Source organism: Diabrotica virgifera, chromosome 9 (genome assembly GCF_917563875.1).
Source record: "Diabrotica virgifera virgifera chromosome 9, PGI_DIABVI_V3a".
Lineage (NCBI taxonomy): Eukaryota > Metazoa > Arthropoda > Insecta > Coleoptera > Chrysomelidae > Diabrotica > Diabrotica virgifera.
This window is the reverse complement of record NC_065451.1, coordinates 109,921,244-109,947,066: the sequence shown is the minus strand read 5'-3', so window position 1 is coordinate 109,947,066 and position 25,823 is coordinate 109,921,244. Positions and strand designations below refer to the sequence as shown.

At 33.2% G+C, this 25,823-nt stretch overlaps 1 protein-coding gene across 1 annotated transcript; it reads left to right on the top strand.

Moving 5' to 3' along the window:
- The first annotated feature begins 2,151 nt into the window (after positions 1–2,151).
- LOC126892373 (cold shock domain-containing protein CG9705) lies at positions 2,152–24,449 on the top strand. Its single transcript, XM_050661898.1, has 3 exons — positions 2,152–2,400; positions 2,460–2,582; positions 21,545–24,449. Exons 1-3 carry the CDS (start codon positions 2,318–2,320, stop codon positions 21,690–21,692), a joined length of 354 nt encoding a protein of 117 aa, XP_050517855.1. The 5' UTR covers positions 2,152–2,317; the 3' UTR covers positions 21,693–24,449.
- Positions 24,450–25,823: the final 1,374 nt, after the last annotated feature.

Here is a 25,823-nt window from a genome sequence, read left to right as displayed (position 1 = left end):
ACAACTGTAGCAGCTTTACTATGCGTAAGAGTGAAACAGCACTAATCCAAATAAAAAAGATGGTGTCGTCACTTCGCTCTGAATGACACTCTCTCTATGCTAATATATAACTCTATGTTCTACGTACGAGCTCACAGCGTATAAGAGATCCTGAAACAGTTTATTCCAATAGACAAGTGTGTCATCAACATTTCGGACCTATATATTTTTGGAAGTTTGTAAAAGATTATAAGGTAATATTTATCTAAACAATCATCCTACAAGATTCTTTCAAAAATTTTCATTCAACTCGATACACATCAGTGCTTTCACGTGACACATAGCAGTAGTGTTTAGCATTTTGAAAACAAATTGGAATATTTGAAGTTTTCAGTAAAATATGGAATAAAACATTGAATTGTCTTTCTGTTGTTTTAATTTCCTGCGAAATTTCATCAAAAATCCCGCAAAATTTATAATTTGAAATTCTCACGTAACTAAAATTTGTCAATTTAGTTCCCATTCCAATCAAGAGATGGCGTTAATTCGATCCGAAAGATTAACATGGTCGTGAAACGTCTATGAGTATGTATGGTTTGTGATAAGGACCGTGACCGTGCTACACAACGCTGTGTCTAGGTACACGCTAACGTGTACGCAAATAAAAAAGTTAGGTACACGCGAATTAAACTTCATCAAGCCAGTGACGTCATTATTTAGCGTGCGCAGTGACTTTATATTTTGGTACACGCTATTTTGATATGTTTAGGCGCGGTACTTTATGTCTCGATTAACAGCCGGTTATCTAACTGGGGTTTAATCGGGACCACTTTACGGTCTCTTGCGTTGTAATAAAGGCAATTACAAGTATTATTAAATATAATTATAAATAAGGATAATAATAATTAAAATTGCATTTATTACAAAGCAAGAGACCCTAAAGAGGTCCCGGTTAACTAACCGGCTGTTAATCGAGACATAAAGTACCGGGCCTTAGTGTTTTTTGTTTGATAGAAAATATTTTTATTAAGGGAAGGGGAAGGGAAGCAGAATTATTTAATTCAGATGTTTCAAACTTAATTGTAATAAAACAACTCTATATAAAAGTATATATTCAGGTTAGCAAAATAAATATTAGTTAACATGATATTATAAATACAAAATACTGCTAAAGTATTATTTATACGTAAGTTAATTATACCAGTTTATATTGGTGTTTATTTTTGCTGTGGTGTTTATTTTTATTTATACAGGGAGTTGAACTTGTTACGATTTTCATAGAAAATTGGTTATAACTTTGTAAATACCCTGTATAACATAATAAACCTTTATATTTTTGTGATATGGGAGTTAAGAAGATTTCGAACATAAAATAAAATATAGGATGTTTCATTTCCATTTAAAAAACATAAGTTTGGCCTGCCACTATATTATCGAACGCCCTGTAACATTCTAACATTCTAATTTTAGTAATTTTGTAATATGAAGCTCAAAGTTTGCTAAATTTTTTGTTACTAACTTTTATTGCTATCTATTACTATAGCGGATCTACTGAGCTTTATCACACTAATAAATCACCCCGTATATTTTGTCTTATTACTTCTGCTACCCTTAATCTCGAATTTTTGTCTCTTATCTTTTTCATACTGTTTTAGAATGCTGTTAAACTCATTAAAAGAACTAAATAATTGTCCACACTCCATACTTAATTAAAAAAAAACACTAAACAATTAAAAATAAGGAAACTCTTTACAAATCAATATATTATACTGTAAACATAACGCGATTACGCCCGGTTTCATAATCAACTTAAAGTGAACATTAACTAAAGTTCACTTTAACGTTGACATTTTACCCATATGAATTGCATTAACAAAGGTACCAACTTAAAACTTAAAGTCCACTTTAACTGATTATGAAACCGGGCGTTAGACAAATTCTAACCAAACTCTGACATTCGCGATACTTACATATTACAGATACTTAATACCACAGCATACACGTAGCTCAAATTAGCGTGTACCAAAAAACCCAGTCATAGTACACGCTAAATAATGACGTCACTGACTTGATGACGTTTAAGCGTGTACCTAACTTTTTTATTTGCGTACACGTTAGCGTGTACCTAGACACAGCGGCTACACAAACACAGTTTTCGTAGTTTTCTGTTTCAAGAATATTTTTTTGAAAGCTGTCAAAAATTATATCGGGTTCGTCTGACAAGTGACAGTCTGACGTCTGACATTTAATCTGAGTCGGAGGATATTTTAATTTTTAATTTGAAATTTTGTTTTAAACTAATAATTTCTACTTTTTGTTTTTAAACATTTTAAATAATATGTCTTCAAGTGACGGGTTGCCGCCAAAGTCGTACTTGATTCCAAGTCCAATAATTACAAAAAGAACAAGAACACCATCCGTGTAAGTGTAAACATACTTAAACAAACATGAATAATTATTGATGTCGCTATTTCTTTTAGTTGTGAACGTATCGTTAAGACCAAGAATATTTATGGGGTAATCAAGGAATTTTGCCGTCAGAAAGGGCATGGTTTTATCACTCCAGAAGATGGTAGTGAGGATATATTTGTACATGTTTCAGAGTAAGTCCCCAAATAAACATCATAATTCATATTCATATGATTCAAGGCTTTGGACTAACAGCAACGAATAGGTTCATCGATGAATATAGATGTGTTTATACTAAAACCACAATAAAGATGCACTAGAAATAAACAAACCAAGACATGTTGAATGTTAGGAAGACCACTCCCGAATCATGATTTAAAATGTATAAACTTTGTAAATTGTAATTGGGCTTTGCCCGCTTATAAGTAAATAAATAAATCATGATTTGGGATTTACAATCTATATACATTGTAAATTATATGATTTGGGAGTGCTCCTCTTAACATTTTTAACATGTCTTGGTTTGTTTATTTCTAGCACATCTTTATTGTGATTGTAGTATATATTCCTAGCTAATAGCACAGCCACAGCAAACCTCTTACTCATTAGGACTGTTCCAAGATTAGTAGGTACTAATAGCAGATAAATAATGAATCAATTTTTGCCTGGTTGCACAAACAGCTCTTAAGCTTAAGATGTGCTTTTAGCTCAGCTTATGAAACATACACGTTGCACCATTGAGTCTTAGATCAATTTTCAGTTTGTCAACTGGTAAGAATCGAAAATTATAGTGCAACGTAAGTGAGACATAAAACCGCCCTATCTATAAGCTGAGCTGGAGCTTAAAATTTGTTGGTGCAATCAGGCATAAGGGAACATAGCAATATTTAATTCATTAGGTTCTACATTTTAATTTAGGATGTGCCAATAAGGCTCACATCTGATGTTTCTAGTAAGTAAAGACTTATTTATTTATTTATTTATATATGGGATTACCCCCATTACAACACATACAGTATAAAATCAATCTCTGTAATATCTACTAAACTGGAGTAAAATAAATCTTAATTACATATTAAACAAAAACGAAATATTAATCCATTACACATATTACATCTATTACACAAATCAGTTCAAATAAACAAAAAGTACCTGTCAAGCTCTTTTAATCCAATTCTTAAAAGCAGCCAAGGAGACACCAAACATTTCCAAGTTATTCTCGTTTATAATTTTTAGTGTTCGCTCAATGGGCGAATGCATACCATAGTTTGTTCGATGAAAAGGTATATAAAACAAATCAACATGTCTGAGACTTCTGGAGGGAACATATAAATTAATAGATTGGAGAAGTTCAGAACAACAAATTAAACCATTTATTAATTTAAACACAAATACCAAATCAGAGTTATCTCGTCGAGTTTTTAATAAATTCATGTTGAGTGTTTTTAAAATATAGGTATAATCATGATTAGTAATGCGTATGTTTAATTTGTATGCACAATATCTCAAAAATTTATTCTGCAATTTCTCCAACGTAGTAGAATGAACTTGGTATTGTGGAGACCATACAATAGATGCATATTCCACTTTAGATACAACCAAAGCATAATATACCGTTCTTAAAGCCACTACAGATAGTCTCAGACAGTTGCGAATGATAAAGCCCAAAGATTTTGATGCATTTACTGTTACACTATTTATATGTTGCACAAAACGCAACTGCTCATCAAATGCGACTCCTAAGTCTTTTATTGTTTTAACATAAGACAATTCATTTTCATTAATTGTGTAAGAAGTATCATATTTTTTATTACCCCTAAAAAAGCTTATATAACAGCATTTAGCAACATTTAAATGCAAAATATTATTCTCACACCAAATACTCAACCGGTCTAAATCTTCTTGAATTAATGTTACATCAACATTTGAATCTACAGATTTAAATAATTTCAAATCATCTGCAAACATCAGGAAATCGCAATTTCTAAAACATTCTGATATATAGTTCACAAATATATTAAATAACAAAGGTGAACAGTGAGCTCCTTGGGGTACTCCTGATGTCACATGAATTATATTTGAATTAAAACAACCTACTCTCACCTGCTGTGTGCGATCTCTTAAAAAGCTATTGAACCATTGTAAGGATTGATGACTGAAGCCAAAAGCATTTAATTTTCCCAATAAGATGTTATGATCTACTCTGTCAAATGCCTTGGAGAAGTCAGTATAAATAGTATCTATCTGACTTTTATTCTCCAACGCGTTTAATATTTTTTGTTTAAAGAGTACTAAATTTGTTACCGTTGATTTATTCTGAGAAAATCCATGTTGATTGTGTATTAGACGCTCTTTACAATAAAATTTTAATTGATCGTGCAATAGTCTATCAAAAAGTTTTGGTATAGAGGATTGTTTACAAACGCTTCGATAATTTGTTATGTCTTGTTTATTACCTGATTTAAAAATTGGGCAGATATAAGAGTGCTTCCATAAAGTTGGGAAAACTGATGTCTCTAATGATGACTCAAAAAGAAGATCTAAAGGATTAGTTAGTGAATATGTACAGTTCTTTAGAAAGTAATCGGGAATACCATCTGGACCACTGCTTAACTTATTGGGTAGGGATAAAATGTTGTTGAAAATATCTTTCACTGATATTGAAAAATTAGGTATAAAAAGATTGTTGTTTCCCTTTACTTCCAAGTATTAATATTTGATTGTGGCGAATAAACTGTTGAAAAAAATTGACGGAAACAGTTTGCAATCTGTTGTCCGTTTGTTGCTATAGCATTACCATAGTACATACTGTTTGGTAAATCATTTGATGCTCTCTTACTGTTTACAAACTGCCAAAAGTACTTAGGATTACTGCATAAATTATGATTTACTTGAGTCAGATAAGTGTTATAACATTGATTTGATAGATCCTTACATAATCTCCTAAGTTCTGAAAATATCACATAATCCTCTTGATTACAGGAAGCTAAATAATTTTTATGAGCAATTTTTTTCTGTACCACTAAATAACGCAAGTTGGCATCAAACCATTTTGGATAACTAGAAGTTCTAAATCTTTTCACTGGTACAAACAATGATAGTGACATATTAAGTATGTTGTAAAATTCTGTTAAAGCATCATCAACATTTGACAAATTCAAATGGTCTTCCCAAGGTATCATTGAAATATAGTTATTGAGACCTTCATAGTCTGCGTTTACAAAATCATGATAAAATTCAGTATATTCTAATGACTTACCTCGACGTTCACACAAACTAATATTGTAAGTGTAACTTATGTGATGATAACTATTTTTAAAAATCGGATCTGAAGCTTTTGCTACTTGTGAATCACAAATATTTGTAAATATTAAGTCTAAAAACACATTTCTTTTATTTGGAATATTAATCATCTGGAAAAAATTCAAGTACCCATAAAACTCAGCTAAGTACAATGCATGTGAACCTTGAGGACAATTCACCAAGACACCTGATTCATTGTTATCCCATGAAGCTTCCAGAAGGTTGAAGTCTCCAAATATATATGTCTTATGATGATTATACCTTTGGGATATATCTTCAACTGATAAACAGTGTTGTTCATATATTTGTTCTACGGATTTTGGTGGAATATATACCCCTCCAATTATAAAATTTTCTTTACCAAATGAGCATAAAAGAAAAAGTTGTTCAATAGATTTGTACAAGGGTTTCAGCACAGTTACCTTAATGTAGTCTTTAACAACAATCAAAATACCTCCTCCTCTTGACTTATAACTCTTATCACGATCACATCTAAAAGTTCTATATGAAGGTATTTTAATTTCACTATCTAAAATATTCTCGTGTAACCAACTTTCAACAAATATAAAAATGTCATAATCAGAACATAAAATAGAACTAATCAGATCTTGAATTTTTGTATGAAGTCCTCCGACATTCTGACAATAAACCTGTAATGGGGATGAGATTAGTTTTTTCCTTCTTTCTTGAATGATTCAATTTTTGGTACACCATTTCTGTATTTTATGGCAATGTCTTTTTCGCCTTTATTTTGTCTGTCTTTTAATTCTTTCCAAGCTTTACTGAACATATCCCTTTGCATATTTGTTTGATCACTATTTATTTTGATTGTTGAGTTCTGTAGTCTTTTCTTATTCCTTAAAATGTCCTTAACAACACCATTATTGGAAAAAATAGCTCTAAGTGGACGAGACTTACTACCTGTGTTCTTTCCTACTCGAACAACCTTCACTAAATCCTCCAACGCTTCATCTTTTCCCATTTGTTTAATAATTTCCTCGACTTTGGCTTTGTCTTGTTTTATCCTATCTTCAATATTCTCAGAATTCAATTCGGGAACATTGAATAACATGATATTGTTAGATTTTACAATTCTGTCATTTATTTCTATGAACATTTCCTCAAATGGCAAACCTGGCGCATTGGAGTTGCATTTCAGTTCATCAATAGTCTTCCTTAGATCACAAATCTGATTATCCTTTTCGTGTAAGGATTTTTCATTGGCACACTTAAGTTTCTCTACCTCAATCTTTAGATCTTCAACCATAGACTTCAAAATTGGTACTAACAGTAAACCTTGCTCACAATCCTCACAGAAATATTTTAATTTCCTAGTATCTGCTGCCAATTGAAGCCATCTTACTTCTGTAGCTGTTATACTGGCACAATTAATATGTAGAGCCCTCTTACATCCATCACACTTGAAAGAAGTCTTATCCTCTGCAGCATCTTTCTTGCATAACAAGCATTTGCCATATTTGAATATTCAACAAAATGTCAAAAATAAACCCTTTAATAAAGATAGTTAACCCTAAATTTAGGCTGGACTAATAATTATTCTATCAATATAAAAATTAAAATACTAACATTGGGTGTCTAAATCATAAACCTGAAAAAACAGGACACTCCAGAAACAGACACTACAGAAATCAGCTAAAGGGGGTTTGAGGGGCCTCCATCGAGACGGAATCATTGAAACATGCTCTTTTTATCTAACTTGAGACATAAACCTTTTTCAATTTACTTATTCAATTTTTTTATTTATGTAATTTAATTTAAAATTTACTACTATATAGTTCTTCCATTCTAACTTTTCTTATGCGTCACGATTCATTTTCAAACAAATTAAGTCAAAACATAAAGTGAGACGAACGTTGATGTGTATATATATTTTGTATACTGTATACTATATTAGTGTTGGAAAATTCTCGAGAATGAAAAATCAGAGAATATTGTCGATATGGAGAATTTTCTGAGAATGAACCCCATGACGCACTTAAGAGGAAACATTAGCGATCAACAGGTAGCAAAAACGTGTTCCAAGATTGCAGCTGTATTTTTGAATATTTTTTCGAGATATTTGGCACACATATTCGTAATATAATAAAGAATGGCGGTACAGAGCCCAATTTGAGAAATATTTTATATAAATATAATATTTTATAAAAATATAAATGTGGAAATTACTCTATAATTAAATACAATATTAAAAAAACGAGCCTGTACCGCCATTAAGAAGAACAAAAAAATACACTTACTTCAAATAAACTTTTTTATCCGATGCCTAGATTTTGTGTCATTTTGAAACTACTAAAATTTTTTATTTCATTAGTAGTTCCAAAATTACACAAAATCTAGGCATCGGATAAAAAAGTTTATTTGAAGAAAGTGTATTTTTTGTTCTTCTTAATGGCGGTACAGGCTCGTTTTTTTAATATTGTATTTAATTACAGAGTAATTTCCACATATTAATATATTTTTCAAATTGGGCTCTGTACCGCCATTCTTTATTATATTACGAATACGTGTGCCAAATATCTCGAAAAATATTCAAAATTACAGCTGCAATCTTGGAACGCTTTTTCGCTACCTGTTGATCGCTACTGTTTCCTCTTAAGAATATTGTTGAAGATGAAAATAGGGTTTTAAAAATCATGATCTTATATACAAAATTATGAGACGAAACAACAGTGTTCTTTGTATATAAAAAACACAAAAACAACAGAAATCACAAAATTTCTTTGATAAAAAAATGAAATTTTCTTTTTAACAGCAAATAATCAATGTAGTATGATAAAAGATGAGACCTCAGATGCAGAATCTATTTCTATCATTAGCTCATCCTAGTCATCTACAATCTGCATTTCAATGTACTGATGAGTTGTGGGATTTTGTTTTTCACGAGTGGCCAGCTCAGTCATGGATTGGTCTATATCTAACAATTTTAAATTGTGAGCAATAAAAGTTACCTTAAGAGCTCGTTCAGCAGTGAGCCGGTTTCTTTTAGAGGAGTGGATAAAAAAACCATAAGTACTGAAACTTCTTTCAGTCGCTGCACTGGATAAAGGCATGCTGAATATATCAACTACTATTTTAATTAATTTTGTTCCGAAACATGTATGTAACTTTTCACCATATGATTAAGTCTAGTTTTTCAATTGATTTTACAAAGTATGGCTTTCCAAAAAATCCCTCCTTACGCTGATAAAGTGCCAAATCTGCCATTATTTCAGCCGACTTATCACTTATATTTTAAAGCTGCTAATTATCTACAAACTCAGTTTCCTGAACTTGTTCTTCTCTGCTTAAATGAACACCATTATAAATATTTTCAGGTTAATATTGTACCAAAACAATAAATATTGACACTGTGCTAGTGGTTAGTGGGATTGGCAAATCTAGTTTTTATTTTTGTTTCGGTTTTTGAAAATACAGAAAATTTTTGCCGAGATTATTCTCGAGATAATTTTCTGGCCGAGAATATTCTCGTTCTCGAGAATATTCTCTTGAGAATATTCTCTTCTAACATCACTATACTATATACTATACACATCGGCATACGTTTTACTGTATGTTTTCATTTAATTTTTTTGAAAATGAATTACACCACATGGGCAAAGATAAAATGGAACTACTATACTAATAACAACTGTAGGTACTCATACTCATCCTTAAATGCAATGTTGATTTAAATGTTAAAAGTTTGCGTTTTAGGGGCAGACCCAGCCAGAGTTGGCAAAAACCAAGGTTTTTTCCAAAAAACAAAAAAAAAACTGGTTTTTTGGTTTAAACCAGGTTTATTTGATACAAGGTATAATAAGAGTTATTATACCTTGTCTAAATAATTTAAAAAGGAATAAATTATTTTATAAACAACTTTTATTTTTATTTACACAATAGTGTAAGAAACAAAGTTTGAACCTTGCAAAATAGACACAAGTCCGGTTTTATTTCTTTTTCTGGTATATCAAGAGGTGGTTATTATAAGACTTTTTCTGAAAAATTTCGCCCCGGAACCCCCTTTTCACCCCTTTAAAGGGGGTAATTTGTGGTTTTTGCGGAACGTAGCCCTTTATGTACATTTTACAAAAAATTTCTTTTATAGAAATATGAAGAGGACTATATTATTTTCTACGATTTATTTCCCGACAGCATCTGTCTATCATCCATCGTTTAGCGGGGGTGGCGCCCCAAAGTTGACAAGTTTTTAAAAAAGATGTTTTTAAAAAAAATATATTTTTCCCTAACTGTAACGGAAATTAAGAAGAAATCCTGCGGCACTTATTCACAAATAATTGATTAATTTTTTGGTATAGGTCTCACTTAAGGGTAATTGCCCTTTTTTTAATTACAGGGTGTTACATTTTAAAAAACCCCTTTTTATACCATCGTAACCGTTTATGCTAGAGTAATAAGACTTTCAGCGATTACCCATGTACTAGTACTACATATTTACAAATTTGTATCATGCACCCCCATTTTTCCCCGGAACCACCCCAAAAAAGAAGAATTAATAAATAAAGTGATTTTCTTGGAATCCTTCACACACAATGCCCTTTATTAATATGCTTCATATATCATTTTGTGCACGTTATTATTACCCATGCATGGACACCAAAAGCGATTTCCTATTGCAACCCCTGTAGCCAAAAAAAAATAAATAAAATGGGCGGTTGAAAAATTTTTGTTTTTTGCTTTTTGATCCATATGGGCATATGCTTCATCAATAGTGCTTTTCAAAAATATATATGGTTATTGCAACATCCCTGCGGAAACCACCCCTATCCTTGAAAATATACTGCAGAAACTACCCCTATCCCTTGGCGAGCATGTATTTACGATTTTCTCATTACCTATGCATTCTTTTTAAACAAAACGTATACAAGGTTAAAGACCACTATTTACTCTAAAAATTAGGTCCTATTCATTTTTTTTTATATAAGCAACCGTTACAGCACAGTGCGCCGTAAACCTCATATATGCTTTGGCGGGCTCCAGTTTTTGTATTTTTTTTCGTCATCTGTTCGTTTTATTGATAAAGTACTTATGTAAAATAAAACAACACATGGTAACCTACAAATTATGACATGCATATTTTACAATCTGCGCCCCAAAGCCACAGTGGAGCCCAAAATCAATTTTTGCATATTTTCGCCACCTACACGCATTTTATTGCATTAATGCTACCTTAATAGCACAATATTTACCCTTAGGTGGTCGCTAAGCAGTGGCGGATCCAGGGAGGGGTGATGGGGTGATCACCTCCCCCCCTCTCAAACCAAGTGATATTATATTCAAAGACTATAAAAATATTCATTTATTTTTATAGAAATTTAGCCAATTGGCACCCCCCTCTTAACGATGCTGGATCCTCCACTGTCGCTAAAGCATAAAAAGTACGCCATTCTTATTTAAAACGTCATAACTTTATATCCAGATGTTAAACAGGCAGCGTCGCTCATGTATCCTCCTACCACACATTCTTATACACAGAGTCTAGTTTTAGCCTTTCTCACTACCATAGGCGTAACCAGGGGGGGGTTTTGGGGGTTGTAACCCCCCCATTGGGATGTACTTTGAGCTCTATACGCTTAACACCATAGCTCTCAGAGACCTTCCAGTAGTTGTAACCCCCCCCTTTCAGGTAGTTGTAACCCCCCCCTTAGGATCATCCTGGTTACGCCTATGCTCACTACTTTAAGACTATATTAGACGTCATTGTTGCTGCGTATTACTAAGTGGTGCATAAAGTGGTATGCTTTAGCGACAGTTGCGGATCCAGCATCGTTAAGAGGGGGGTGCCAATTGGCTAAATTTCTATAAAAATAAATGAATATTTTTATAATCTTTGAATATAATATCACTTGGTTTGAGAGGGGGGGGCAGGTGATCAACCCCATCACCCCTCCCTGGATCCGCCACTGCTTAGCGACCACTTAAGGGCAAATATTGTGCTATTAAGGTAGCATTAATGCAATAAAATGTGTGTAGGTGGCGAAAATATGCAAAAATTTATTTTTGGCCACCACTGGCTTTGGGGCGCAAAGATTGTAAAATGTGCATAGGTCATAATTTGTAGGTTACACTGTGTTGTTTTATTTTACATAAGTACTTTATCAATAAAACGAACAGGTGACGAAAAAAAAAAAAACAAAAACTGTGCACGTTTTTTGAACAAAAACTGATGCATAAAGGGCATTGTGTGTGAAGGATTCCAAAAAAATCACTTTATTATCGATGCTTAAGAGCGCAGATATAGTATGTCCAAATATCTTAATTGTCGAGGAGAACGTTTTGAAGTTTTCGCGTTACTTTTTGTTTGATACTGCTAATATACCGATATATCATAATGTTTGGGTAATAAGTTCGGGTATCATTATTAGCTTAATGTAGATATTTCTTAAAATATTATGTATTATTGGGTTAAAAAATATTTTTTTTGAAAATGTGTATGGACATACAACATAAGGCGCATGTTACTGCATGTCCGGTCAAATAATATTTACAGCCATGATAAGTTTGATCGCGTGAGCACTAACATTGTATGTCCCAAAACATACTATGTTTGTGCACTTCCAAACGGACATAAAATATCTGTGCAAGTCGGTTTTTAGTACAAATGGGAAATACTATATTTTTGCAAGGCCGTTTAACCCATTTACAATCATTCTGGACTTACAATAATTATGCAGAACATTCATATGATCCTACTGAATATTTTTATAATGTTATCTTAAAATCAGCAAAAAGTGGACATACTATATCTGTGCTCTTAACCATCGTTATTAATTCTTCTTTTTTTTGAGGTGGTTCCGGGGAAAAATGGGGGTGCATTATACAAATTTGTATATAGCACCAGTACATGGGTAATCGCTGAAAGTCTTTTTACTCTAGCATAAACGGTTCAGATGGTATAAAAAGGGGTTTTTTAAAATATAACACCCTGTAATTAAAAATAGGGCAATTACCCTTAAGTGATACCTATACCAAAAAATCAGTCACTTATTTGTGAATAATTGACGCAGGATTTCTTCTTAATTTCCGTTACAGTTAGGGAAAAATATATTTTTTTAAAAACATCTTTTTTAAAAACTTGTCAACTTTGGGGCGCCACCCCCGCTAAACGGTGAATGATAGACATATGCTGTCGGGAAATAAATCGTAGAAAATATAGTCCCCTTCATATTTTTATAAAAAAAATTTTTTGTAAAAGGTACAGGAAGGGCTACGTTCCGCAAAAACCACAAATTACCCCCTTTAAAGGGGTGAAAAGGGGGGTTCCGGGGCGAAGTTTTTTCAGAAAAAGTTAGTCTTATAATAAGCACCCCTTGATATAACAGAAAAAAAAATAAAACCGGACTTGTGTCCATTTTGCAAGGTTCAACCTCTGTTTCCTACACTACAAACAAAAAATTAATATAACAAAAAAAACATCTTCAATATTCAAAATTACTAAGTTCAAAAGTAAAAAAAAATTCTTCATTTGCGGCAGCTGTATTAAAAACTTTAAGGAAAAACACCAGTTTGGAGGCTCAATAAAAAACCAGGTATTTTTCTTAAAAAACCAGTGGTTTAACCAAGGTTTTTAAGCGTGTTGGTTTAAACCTGCCAACCCTGGACCCAGCTAAATAGTTACTGTTTGAAACATACTATAGCCTTAAATACTTTTTAAGTCCCATTGAATGGAACAATTTTATAAACTTTAGACAAATATTGACAACCTGTGGAAACTTTTTATTATCAAGTCATTATCGTAGTGACAAAAGAAAAACAAAACAAAAAAAAACTAAAAAAAAAATACAAAGAAGAATGCATTTATTTTAATATTAACGTTAATATTTTTATTTGTAAAATGTATACGCTATGTGCTCTTGATAAACATTAAGTAGTATAATATATTTATAATATTTATTAACATAGTATGTACATTAGCTGTATTGAGTAGGTAAATAAGAAGTAAAAAATTGTAATATTATTATAATAACCATGTTTCACTAATTGGCAATATCTTTAATACATTTACTTTTGATTGAGACTGGCTAAATGACTATAGTCCAAGCCACAAAAAAAGGAGTCATTAGGAATGTAATTACTTAGTTGTTTTTTTACATCAAGTCAAAAGTAATAATAAGGTGCTCGTTATTATAGAGTTGTTACCCTTTGGAATTCGTAAATATTGGGTATACTGTTACACTGTTGGTGTTGGTTACACTGGTACTGTGTTTCAAAAACTTTAATGGAAGATCAACATGGTTTCATAAACAAAAAATTAAACTCAAACAAATCTGTGCATTTTCAGTCACTATATTTGGTTCATCCATAAATAATTCTGTAAGTTGTTGTTGTTGTTGACAACTTACAGAACCTATAGATATAGGCAGCGGAATAAGAGAGGGAGACTCATTGAATCCTATGCTTTTCAATTTAATCATGGATGAAATCATCAAAAACGTCAACAAAGGAAGACGATATAGAATGGGAAACAAAGAAGTAAAAATACTCTGCTACGCAGACGACGCAATATTGGTAGCCCAAGATGAAGATAGTCTGCAAAGATTAGCCCACAGATTTAACATAAGAGCAAAAGAATTCAATATGACAATTTCATCTCAGAAAACCAAAACAATAGTAATCAGTAAAGAACCAATCAGATGCAAAATAGAAATTGATGGTATCAGTATTGAACAAGTAATGGAAGTAAAATACCTTGGAATTACATTGTCAAGTTACGGAGACCTAGACAAAGAAGTGAGAAATCAAGTACAAAAAGCAAATAGATTGGCAGGATGCCTTAATAACACTATATGGCGAAACCGACATATTAACACTGAGATGAAGTCAAGAATTTATAAAGTCAGTGTAAGACCAATAATGACATATGCATCAGAAACAAGACCCGATACAGCCACAACACAAAGACTACTGGAAACAGCAGAGATGAGAGTACTGAGAAGAATTACAGGAAATACACTGAGAGATCGAAAGAGGAGCGAAGATATTAGAAGGCAATGTAACGTACAGTGTATGGACACTAAATAGAAAAAAAGAATGGAACAACCACAAAACCAGAATGGGGGAGACACGTGTGGTCAAAATAGCACGAGATAAATCACCAATCGGCAGAAGAAGTATCGGCCGACCGCGCAAAAGATGGAGTGACAACCTTCCATAGAGGTATCAATCCGCCAATGAACAAGCAGAATTGCTTATAAAGAGGAAGAAGAAGAAGAAGAAGATAAATAATTCTCAAGTTGATGTTATCTTTACTGATTTAGTAAAAGCCTTTGATAGAGTAAATCATTCAGTACTATTAAAAAACTGAGGTTATAATATGTACTTTCTGACAAACTTATAAAATTCTTTAAATCTTACCTTACCAACCGTACTAATGTAGTCAAATTTGGGAACTGCTACTCAGACAGTTTTATAACCGGGCCAGGTGTACCGCAAGGTTCCATCCTTGGGCCTTTACTTTTTATTATGTTCATAAATGACATCACCGATTATATAAAATTTGCCAAGTTTCTTTTATTTGCAGACGATTTAAAATCATTTCTTACAATAAAAAACGAACATGACTGTATTAATTTACAACAAGATATTCAAGGTATATCCACATTCTGTAAAAATAATAATTTGAACTTAAATGAATCAAAATGTAAACTATTGACTTTTTCTAGAAAGCGAGAAATCATAAGAACAGATTATTTTATTAACGAAGTAAAACTTGAAAGGTTAACAAAAATCAGAGATCTATATAGGGGTGTTATTCACTAGCACATTCTCCTTTAATGAGCACATTCTCAAACTAACTAATGATTGTTATAGACAGTTAGGCTTTATCCTAAGATCCAGTAAAGAATTTTATTGTGACACTACAATTAAGCTTTTTAATGCATATGTGAGGTCACAACTCGAATATTGTTGTACCATATGGAGTCCCTCCACCATATCACATAGTGATATGATAGAGAGGATTCAGAAGAAATGTTTAAGGTCTTTATATCGAAAGAAATTTGGGATTTATCCTTTTAAGGTTTCCTATAACTTGCAGATAATGTTTTTTGACACTATTATTGAGCGAAAGACGTAGAAATGTCCAAATCATTTTCATATTTAAATATAGTTATGAAATCATATATTCTCCTACGATTTTTTCATTTATACATTTTAATGTACCAGACCAAAGACTTAGATGTAGACACACACACACACTTTATTTAAAATAACTCCAGAATATGTAAACTCCCCCATGGCAAACTGCTTAATGGCAATGAACGATTCTTATTTATTATTTTAAAGTGTATTTATTTTATTGTATTGTATAAATTGTATGTTCTCATTTCTTTGTATTGACCAACTGTGTGTTTATAATTGGCATCATTGCTGTAAATGTGCAGTATAAATAAATAAATAAATTATTGAAGCACTTTCCAATAGTTAACCCTAAATCACTAAAATTCAGACTTGTTGCTCTTTGGAACTGATGCATCAAATCGTTATCTACTTTCAAAATATGTACAAATATCTGAACAAACTAGTCGTCGTTTTCACGCTACGTCTTATTGTACGTTTTGTGTGTCATGCAAAACGTACGACAAAACGTACGTTTTGTCCAGTGTATAACAAGAAATGAAATGAATCGAAATGAAATCAAGGTCAGATCGAAGATATGATGTGAAAAGCATAAGCGCCGGACTCCACTTGCGATTTGTAGTCGCGCTATTGTTTTGTCTCGAAGATTGAACACATTGTTTGAAAAACGTTAATACATATGTATCTATACACTTGATAAAACGTACGTTTTGTCGTACGTTTTGCATGACCCTTAAAGGGTCGTTTTAACGCTACGTCTTTGTCGTACGTTTTGCATGACACACAAAACGTATAATAAGACCCTTAAAGGATCGTTTTAACGCTACATCTTATTGTACGTTTTGTGTGTCATGCAAAACGTACGTTTTGTCAAGTGTATAGATACATATTAACGTTTTTCAAACAATGTGTTCAATCTTCGCTACAAAACAATCGCGCGACTACAAATCGCAAGTGGGGTCCGGCGCTTATGCTTTTCCCATCATATCTTCGATCTGACCTTGGATTTCATTTCGATTCATTTCATTTCTTGTTATACACTGGCCAAAACATACGTTTTGTCGTACGTTTTGCATGACACACAAAACGTACCATACGACGTAGCGTGAAAACGACGCTTAAGATCCGAATCTAGGTCGACCTTCACCCATCTATTTAGCGGATGACCATTTTTTACGCCTATCAAGATATTGTCATCATAGCTATCCTTTTTTGTGAGTTTTTGAAAGTATGGTAAAATACTTTATTTTTAAATTAAAATAGCAAAAATACCATAAATACAGGCATGTTGAATATCCCTACCTTCGGTAACGTTCAGCAGTAAATGCGTAGTAACGTTTCTTTTGTAAATTACTCCGCGACTCAAAAACATATTCCGGCGTGCGTAACTTTACAAGTTGACAGATAAAAAAGAAATTGAAAATAAAAGTTGACAAAACTTTAAACGCGTTTTTCACAAAACGGCTTTTTTCAAATGTTGTGGATATATTATAACTCAAAAACTACTTAACCAATCCACCTGAAATTTTGTATATATTGTTTTCACCATGTTTTCACCAATTTTAAAAAAAATGTGAATACGTTGAATTATCCACGTCCGTCCGTCTTTCTGTCTGTATGTCTGTCCATGAACTCAACTCCTTTCTCCTTCGTCATTATACAAGGTAGAATGACAAATGAGGTGTCAAATGAAAGCTTATAATCCAAGTATGGTACTAAAGTTGAGAAATTTGACCTAGGTTGTCTATCTGTCTGTCCGTCTGACCGCGAATATAACTGCTCCATCACTATACCAGGTAGAATGACAAATGAGGTGTCAAATGAAAGCTTATAATCCAAGGATGGTATTAAAGATGAGACATTGCACTTCGGTTTTAGAGTTACAACCGTAAGTACTGTTTTAAAGTCACTGAGATAGTATAATCGATATATCATTTGACGTGCCTTGCCAAGATGAGAACAAATGTAAAATTTGGTTTTTATATCATTTCCGGTTAAAAGGTTCTAACCGGAAGTGCCATATTAGAGTCCCAGAAATACATGTAACACATCAATCGAAGCGTATTGAAAAGTTGAGTTTGAATCTTATGTAAATTAGTAGTGGACGACCATATAATCGAACAAGTAATTGATTGTAGATGCTTGGGTGTGGAAATATCTAGCGACAGGCATCTGCGGCAAGAAACAAAACAACAGGCAACGAAAGCAGCGAGAATATCTAATTTCCTGTGGTATATAATCTGGCGGAATAAATATATGAGCACCAAAAGTAAAGTCCGCATTTATAAGACATAAAAAGACGTACTGACATACGCAGCTCAGACAAGGGCCGAGACAACAAAGACCCAACAAATAATGAGAACAAACAGAGATGAAAACCCTAAGATCCATAAGAGGTATCACACTAAGAGATAGAATATGAAACGAAGACACATTGAGAGAGCTAGGCATTCAAGACGTAGAAAGATGGACAAGAGCACGATGACGCATGTGGAGAAGACCACGTAGATCGGATGGACCCTGAACGTATGGCGAAATGGGCGAAGACACAGAAGCCCAACACCAAGCGACCCATAGGAAGACCCAAAAAACGATGGTACGAGAGCTGGAGCTCCGGATCGCAGCAGGAGACTGTATTAGAAGAAACAGGACATAGTCCAATTAAAAGAAGAAGAAGAAAAAGAAGAGTTTGAATCTTCAATTTCGGTTTTGAAGTCATTTCTGTTTAACACTAGAAAGTCTGGCGTAGTGTACCTACCTAGAAAGCCCGAAGGGATCATTTTGGCCATAAGTTCTTAAATTGACAAAAACTCAGTTTAAAGAAAGCATATCAACTCTAGACGACAGAATCTGATTTTATTTTTTAGTTTAATCGTTTAACACATTCGCTGCCTATCAAAAACATTTGGAACACCATACAATTTGCAGTTTTTGACATTTGTCACATATTGCCTTGTTACAGCTCTAGCCCTGATTGGAAGTATGATTTTCCTTTACAAAATATTTTCAACTGATATTTTTTTCGTTTTTGTCTTAGAACCGGTGTTGGTGGGTGTAGTACCAGATTTCGAAATGCAAGGTATGGAGCCCATAATTCTTCACACAGCTGACGAATAAACTTATGAAGACTGAGTCTACTTTCAGCTACTTCTTTATATATAATCCATGCATTTATTGCTCCTAAGTCAAGAGTATTATAAAGCATGTGAATAGACCATCGTCCTGAAGCAACTTTTGTAGTATAATGAAGCGCCAATTGGTCCTCTACACCAACAAATATCGTCGACCTCATATGAAAAGTGCCTAAGTCCAAATTAACAAATTTTACAGGAGACGCAAAAATATGATTTAAAGAACCATTGAGAGAATGAGTTTGTAGAATTCTTTTTTGTGGTTCTAGCGACATCTATTGACTTTTTTGAACTTTTTTGTCTTGCTATGCACGCGTTAGTGATGTAACGAATATTCGCATTCGCGAATATTCGCATGTTTTTGCATATTTGCATCCGCATTCGCGAAATTTGTGCGAATGTTTTGCGAATATGAAAACCAGAAAAACAATAATTTTAAGGTAATATTAGGTTAATAAAATCAAAATGTTCAATCACTTCTCATCTTTTTTTATTAAGAAAAGGTAACTTAACCTCAAACATGCAGCTACTCTTAAATGGAAATCTGCAGGACACAACAACAGACAAAGAGACGGCAGATGGAATGAAGCGATAACTCACTGGAGACCTTGGGACTACAAAAGAGGAAGGGGCAGACCACAGAAAGAGATACGCAAGGACCACATCGACAGCATTAGCACTGAACCGAGAAGAGTGGAAAAATAAGGGGGAGGCCTACGTTCAACTTTGGACAAATGAAGGGCAATAGATAGATAGAACTTAACCTTGTATAATCACATTATCAGCCTTCACTTTTTTTATTATTTGGTATTATGGTATTATTTAATAAAGCTTAAAATTCAGATTGATTTACACTAAATATCAATTAACTTTTCATCAAAAATTTAGGAAACATTACAAAAATAGAAACAAATTTAAAAAAACTGGACATTCGCATTCGCGAATGTCAGTAGCAGATATTCGCATTCGTATTCGCGAATGTTAAAAAAATGACATTCGTTACATCACTAGCATGCGTACCATAAATATTAACATTTTGGGACTTTTCATATGAGACCGACGATATTTGGGGTTTGTTTATAAAAATTTACTGTTTTAGGAAGTTTTTTTCCATAGACAGCAACATAATGTAACGAACTCAACAACATCACATTTTTGTCACTATTTCCTTGGTATTCAGTAAGTGTTATTTTTTCGTCGCTCTGGAATATAAGGCTAAAATACAATTCTCTATTTTCACACGGTTAGAAAATAATTCTTTCTGTTGCGATTCAAAGTATCAACAAGACTTGTTGATTTCATTTGTAATGACTTGGCCAATTTCAACGAAGTGAAGTAGTTATCTGTCGTACCATGTTTGTTTGCCCTTTCCCAGTTGATTTTTCATTATCCGCAAAACAACGTGTTCACTTACAATTGTATCTTTATTGAGTAGATGATCAGTACCAGTATTTTTATTGTTACCCTTTACAATAAACAAACAACAAATATAAATATAATTTTACCCATTCGACAGGAATTTGAAAAGAAAGACTCGTCGAATTTCTGAGAAAACGATAATAACTTACACAGGGCCAATCTGGCCCATTCGGCTATGGTAGATTTGTTAGAAAAAACATTTAATAAATTTAGTAAACAATATTTTTTTGTGTTAAATAAGGCTTTGTATCAAATTATTAAAAGTCATAAAATATGAAATTATTATTGCCTCAAATAAAAAAACTACAATAACTTCAATTCGCAACAGGGACCAAATTGGCCCATCCGACTTCCTGGTGTTAAACAATTATGACCCAAAGTTTAGTAAAGTTGACTCAAAATTAGTAAAATCTTATATCAATCAACGCAAAGTTACACAAAGAGTTCAAATATCGACTTCCAGTTTTACTTTCGATTACTTTGGGTGAAAACCTAGGATTTGCGAAATCCAATTACATGTTTTCTTTAGACATTTCGTGAGGTGAGGCTGTCGAGATATTTATTGTTTTATATTTATTTTTTGTTTAACTGTTCAACATGAATATGTTGATTTTCACCCTTTTTTTGCAAAAAATTCGTAGTTTTGACTTCTGGTTGATATTAAAAACTCAAAAATCGTTAAGACTAAAGACACTCGACAGCATTACCTTGAGAAACACATAAGCTAATAAACTCTTTTTAAATTTTTTGTTTCACATGATCCAATGATGAGTTCTCATGTCCACCTCAACATTTATTGTTTTTGAGGTGTTTTTAAAAACTGGCCACCGTTAGCTTATTTTTCAATATATTTCCTTAAATTTTTTTTAATATTCTTTGAATTGTACTGACTATGCTTATTTAATTTAAAAATAAAATTTGCCATAACCATACCATGCATTTGCCATAACCATACCATAATTTGCTACCATACTTTCGAAAAAAAAAATTCACAAAAATATGCTTGAAATGTTGATTTCAAACCCTACGCCTCCCTTAATCATAGCTATGACAAGATTCTGATAGGCAACCCATGCAAATCGTATTTGTCTATGTATGAAATTTAATCAAAAAATGTTTTATCCGGTAAACAGATGGGTAAAGGTCAATTTAGATTCGGATTCCGTACTACTTTTTCTGCATACAACTAACATTATGTAATGTTTTAGTGTTGAAGATGAGTACGTCCCAATACCAGGAGATCGTGTTAAGTATCAAATATGTCCTATCCCTCCTAAGTTCGAGAAGTTTCAAGCAGTCCACGTGAATATAGTGGATTTGAAGCCCGAAGTGCACAAGAAATGGGAGAACTTATAAATGTCCTTGCCAGAAAATATATAAAGATCTTCAATTCTCCCTTCTTACTGTTATTGAATGTATATTTGGTTCTATTGATTAATGTTCTGTATGTATATATGTAACACTAATTGGATGTCTATACCTTCCCAGACTCGAGTTATTATTTTTTAAGTTATATAATCTTTTTTCACTTCTTTGCATAAGGTAAAACTGTAGATTTGCAGAGTTGCTGTGATCAGTAAACTGTTTAAAACGCAGTATAGACCAGGGCATTTAGCACAAAATAAGTCGATTTTTAAATACAGTACTTAGAGACTTGCAACTTTTTGCATTGTGTTCAGGATGATGTCAGGAAAAAAGTCTACTATAGAGAAATGGGTGGAAATGCATATTAAAGTGCATAAAATACATCCAAAAGTGCATAAACATGTCAAAATAAGTGTATTAAGGGCCAGATTTTGTTGCTCGGGGGGTTTTTTTGGGGTCTCTGAAGACGAATACGCCATCAGAACCGACCAACGGAGCATCTGGTACCCAGGTTCACTGCTAAGGCACGTTATCTGCAGTTTCGACACTCAATTAATGACAACAGATTACTTGGGAGGTTTTTGGATTTGCTGAACAAGAAAACGCCTTCAGAACCGACCCCCGGCGCATCCGGAACCCAAAAACCCTCCAAACTCCAGAAGATGACATGCCTTTGCAGTGAACTTGGGCACCAGGTGGTCTGGGAGTCAGTTCTGATGTCACATTCGTATTCAGCGACCCCAAAAACCGCGTAATAATATATTTGCATGCATTCAATGCCGAAAACCTTCGAAACTCCAGAAAATGACGTTCCTTAGCAGTGACCATAAGTAGCAGGTGCTCCCGGTGTTTGTTCTGATAGCGTATTCGTATTCAGCAACGCCCAAACTCCCTTGTAATCTATTTGTACCAATTTAGTGCCGAAATCACTCGAAATTTCAGAAGATGACGTGACCCTAGACACCAAATCCTCCAGATGTTCTGATGGAATATTCGTTTTGAGCCACACCAAAAACATCCCGAGAAATCTGCATTAATTTAATGCCGAAAATCTTCGAAACTTCAGAAGATGACGTGACTTAGCAGTGACACTGGGCACCAGGTGCTCCGGAGGTCGGTTCTGATGGCGTATTCGTGTTTAGCGACTCCAAGAACCTCCAAGTAATATGCTTGCATCAGTTTAAGATAACCCTCGAATCTCCAGATGACGTGCCTTAGCAGTGACTCGGCACCAGATACGCTGGGGGTCTGTTTTGATAAGGTAGTCATGTTCAGCGACCCCAAAAAGCTCCGAGTAATAAAATCTGGCCCTTAATATGCTTATTTTGACATGTTTATGAACTTTAGAACGCATTTTATGCACATTAACGTGCAATTATGCATTTCCACCAATTTTTGTATATTCTTGTTCTCATGATCATTTTTCAGTGCGTCATTAATTATGACGTCATATACTGTATTCGGTGTGTCGAGACTTATTTCATGTAATTATTGACGAATCTGACAGATGCCACAATCGTACTTAGCCATAGGTGAAAAGCTTGTGGAATTAAACTAATTAGTAATTTAGTAGATTTGATTTTTACACAATATGTTAACATGTAGGTATTTCTTATAAAGGGCAATAAAATTAAAAAGTAAACAATATTGTTAATTAAATTTATAAATATGGAAACATTTAAAAATGACACAAAACTGTCCATAAACTGTGTTTTTATCTTCTTCTCTAGGTGCTGTCTCCGCTTCCAAAGTTAGCAATCATCAGAGAGATCTTTATTTCTGAAACAGCGGCTCTAAATAATTCATTGTTATTACATCCAAACCAGTTCCTAAGGTTCTTCAGCCATGAGTTACGTCTCCTTACTATGGATCTTTTTCTTGCATAATGACCTGGAGTATTAGATATTCATCTCTCATCACATGTCCCATATATCTCAGTTTTCTTCTTATTTGTTAGTTCTCGTTCCTTATGCGTAAGTCTCATTACCTCCACGTTGGCTATTCTATCTACTCATGAGATATTTAGCACTCTTCGGTACAAATCGAATGTCTCTAGTCTCTTCACGCCAATGACTAACTTTTAACGAACTAAATTCTAAACCAAAACACAAAATAATGCACAAAGACGTTGTGAAACACAAGGGAAGTCGAATTCGAAATTTCAAAATGACAGGTACACAAAATACTGACCTGAATAATAACCGTCACTTGACTCTTTGACACTTCTAAAAAATGGCCAAAATGGACAAAGTTTTTGTCAAATGTTCGTAATACGTGTATTTGATTGGCTAGAAAAAACGCGCATTCTAAATATCAACGAATCAAAGGTAGGTTAGGAATAGACATCTTATGTATATAACCATTGTAATGCTGCATTATTTTTGTGTTTAATCACGGAGCTACCGCTTTTTCCGTCTCATCTAACTTAATGCATTAGAGAGAAATCGAAAAACTGTGACGCACTAAAAAATGATCATGAGAACAAGAATAGTAGACTTTTTTCCTCACAACACATCATTTTGAACACAATGCAAAAGTTGCAAATCTCTAGATGCCGTATTTAAAAATCGATTTATTCGAGTGTTTTTAGTCACTAATTGCCGTGGTCTAGTAAAGTTGATATCATAGTCGAAAATTTTAAACATGTTATTTAGGTTCTGTCAATTTTAAACAGGTTGTTGATTCATACAATTCATGGTCAATTTATACGGTATGAAACTTCTTGTAAATAAAAACACTGAAACCAAACATTCCTGTTTCCAAATTTTTTATAAAGTTTATAAAACACAACACTCAAAAATAAAAAAATCCATAATAAACAAAAGCTGTTGAAAAGAAGATTTTTTTGAAGTATTATTGATGTTTGGAGTATAACTGCTTCAAGTTCAGACAATGTATCCAATGTTGAAAAAATGTAAAATGCGCGTTTTAGTCCTTTCGACTGCAGACGCTGCATTTAAGTTCACCCTGACAATAACAAAATTCACAATTATACAATACCTTTGCGATCTGTCATTTAAATAGTGGCAATCAAAATTAATAGATTTAAATTTGATTATCTTTAGTGTTGATATAAATTACTATTTAGATTTTAACTATAAATTATTAAATTTTCATATTTTATTTTGTAAACATTCCAAGATTCTTTACAATATCAGATATCGCCTTACAACTCAAAATTGGTCGTTTTTGAGATGTCTACACTAACATATAGAGGATTTTAAGCTCTATAATCCGCGATGACTGGGGCATTTTTAAGTGCAATACTCTCCGAGTGAGGGCGCAAGGTCCACTGTTACATTCAGAGTGGTAGGAGGTAAACACGACGCGAGTAGTGGGCTAACGCTAAAATCCGTCGTGAACCTTTTTAATTGTCTCAGTGTGTATGCCACAATGATCCCAAAAATATTCATAATAATGAAATGGTTCTTCCAACAATACTGGGACAATTCAAAAATGTTTCAATTAATTGCTAATTATTAACTAGAGTGGTACCAAAAGATTGCCAAAATGAACTGAAAAACAATCTTTGATATCAACTGTAACAAAGAACATAGTTTTAGTTAAAAACGAATATAACTCAAAGCATACAATAGCTGTGCAAAATGACAAAAACTTGCAACTCAATTTTCTCGAAACACGGTTTTTTGAGTTGTCCCGGTATCGTTGCCAGAAGGCGATATGTTTAACAATAATTCTTTATTTCATATGAATTTTATGAGATCATAAAATCTGTTGGAGACGAATGCTACGAATTCCTTGGACCGACCATAGGACAAATAATTCAATTTTAAGAGAGCTAAAAGTTAGCCAACGACTCTCCAGTAAAGTCCATCTCCAACAAATAAAATACTTTAACATACTTTGGACATGTTAGGAGAGTAAACACAGAAAACATAGAAAGACTCGTTATACAAGGAAAGGTGGAAGGCCGAAGATCACGAGGAAGATCTTTAACAAGATGGATCGATCAAATTACCTCTGCATGAGTTAAAAGAAATGACTAGAGACATCACGTCGACCAATACACTCCGAGTATCAGGATTGAAGACAGTATGAGATTGATCCTGCACAGAAATATCCGAAAATTGCAGGGTGAATGAAATTAAGGAATATATTACA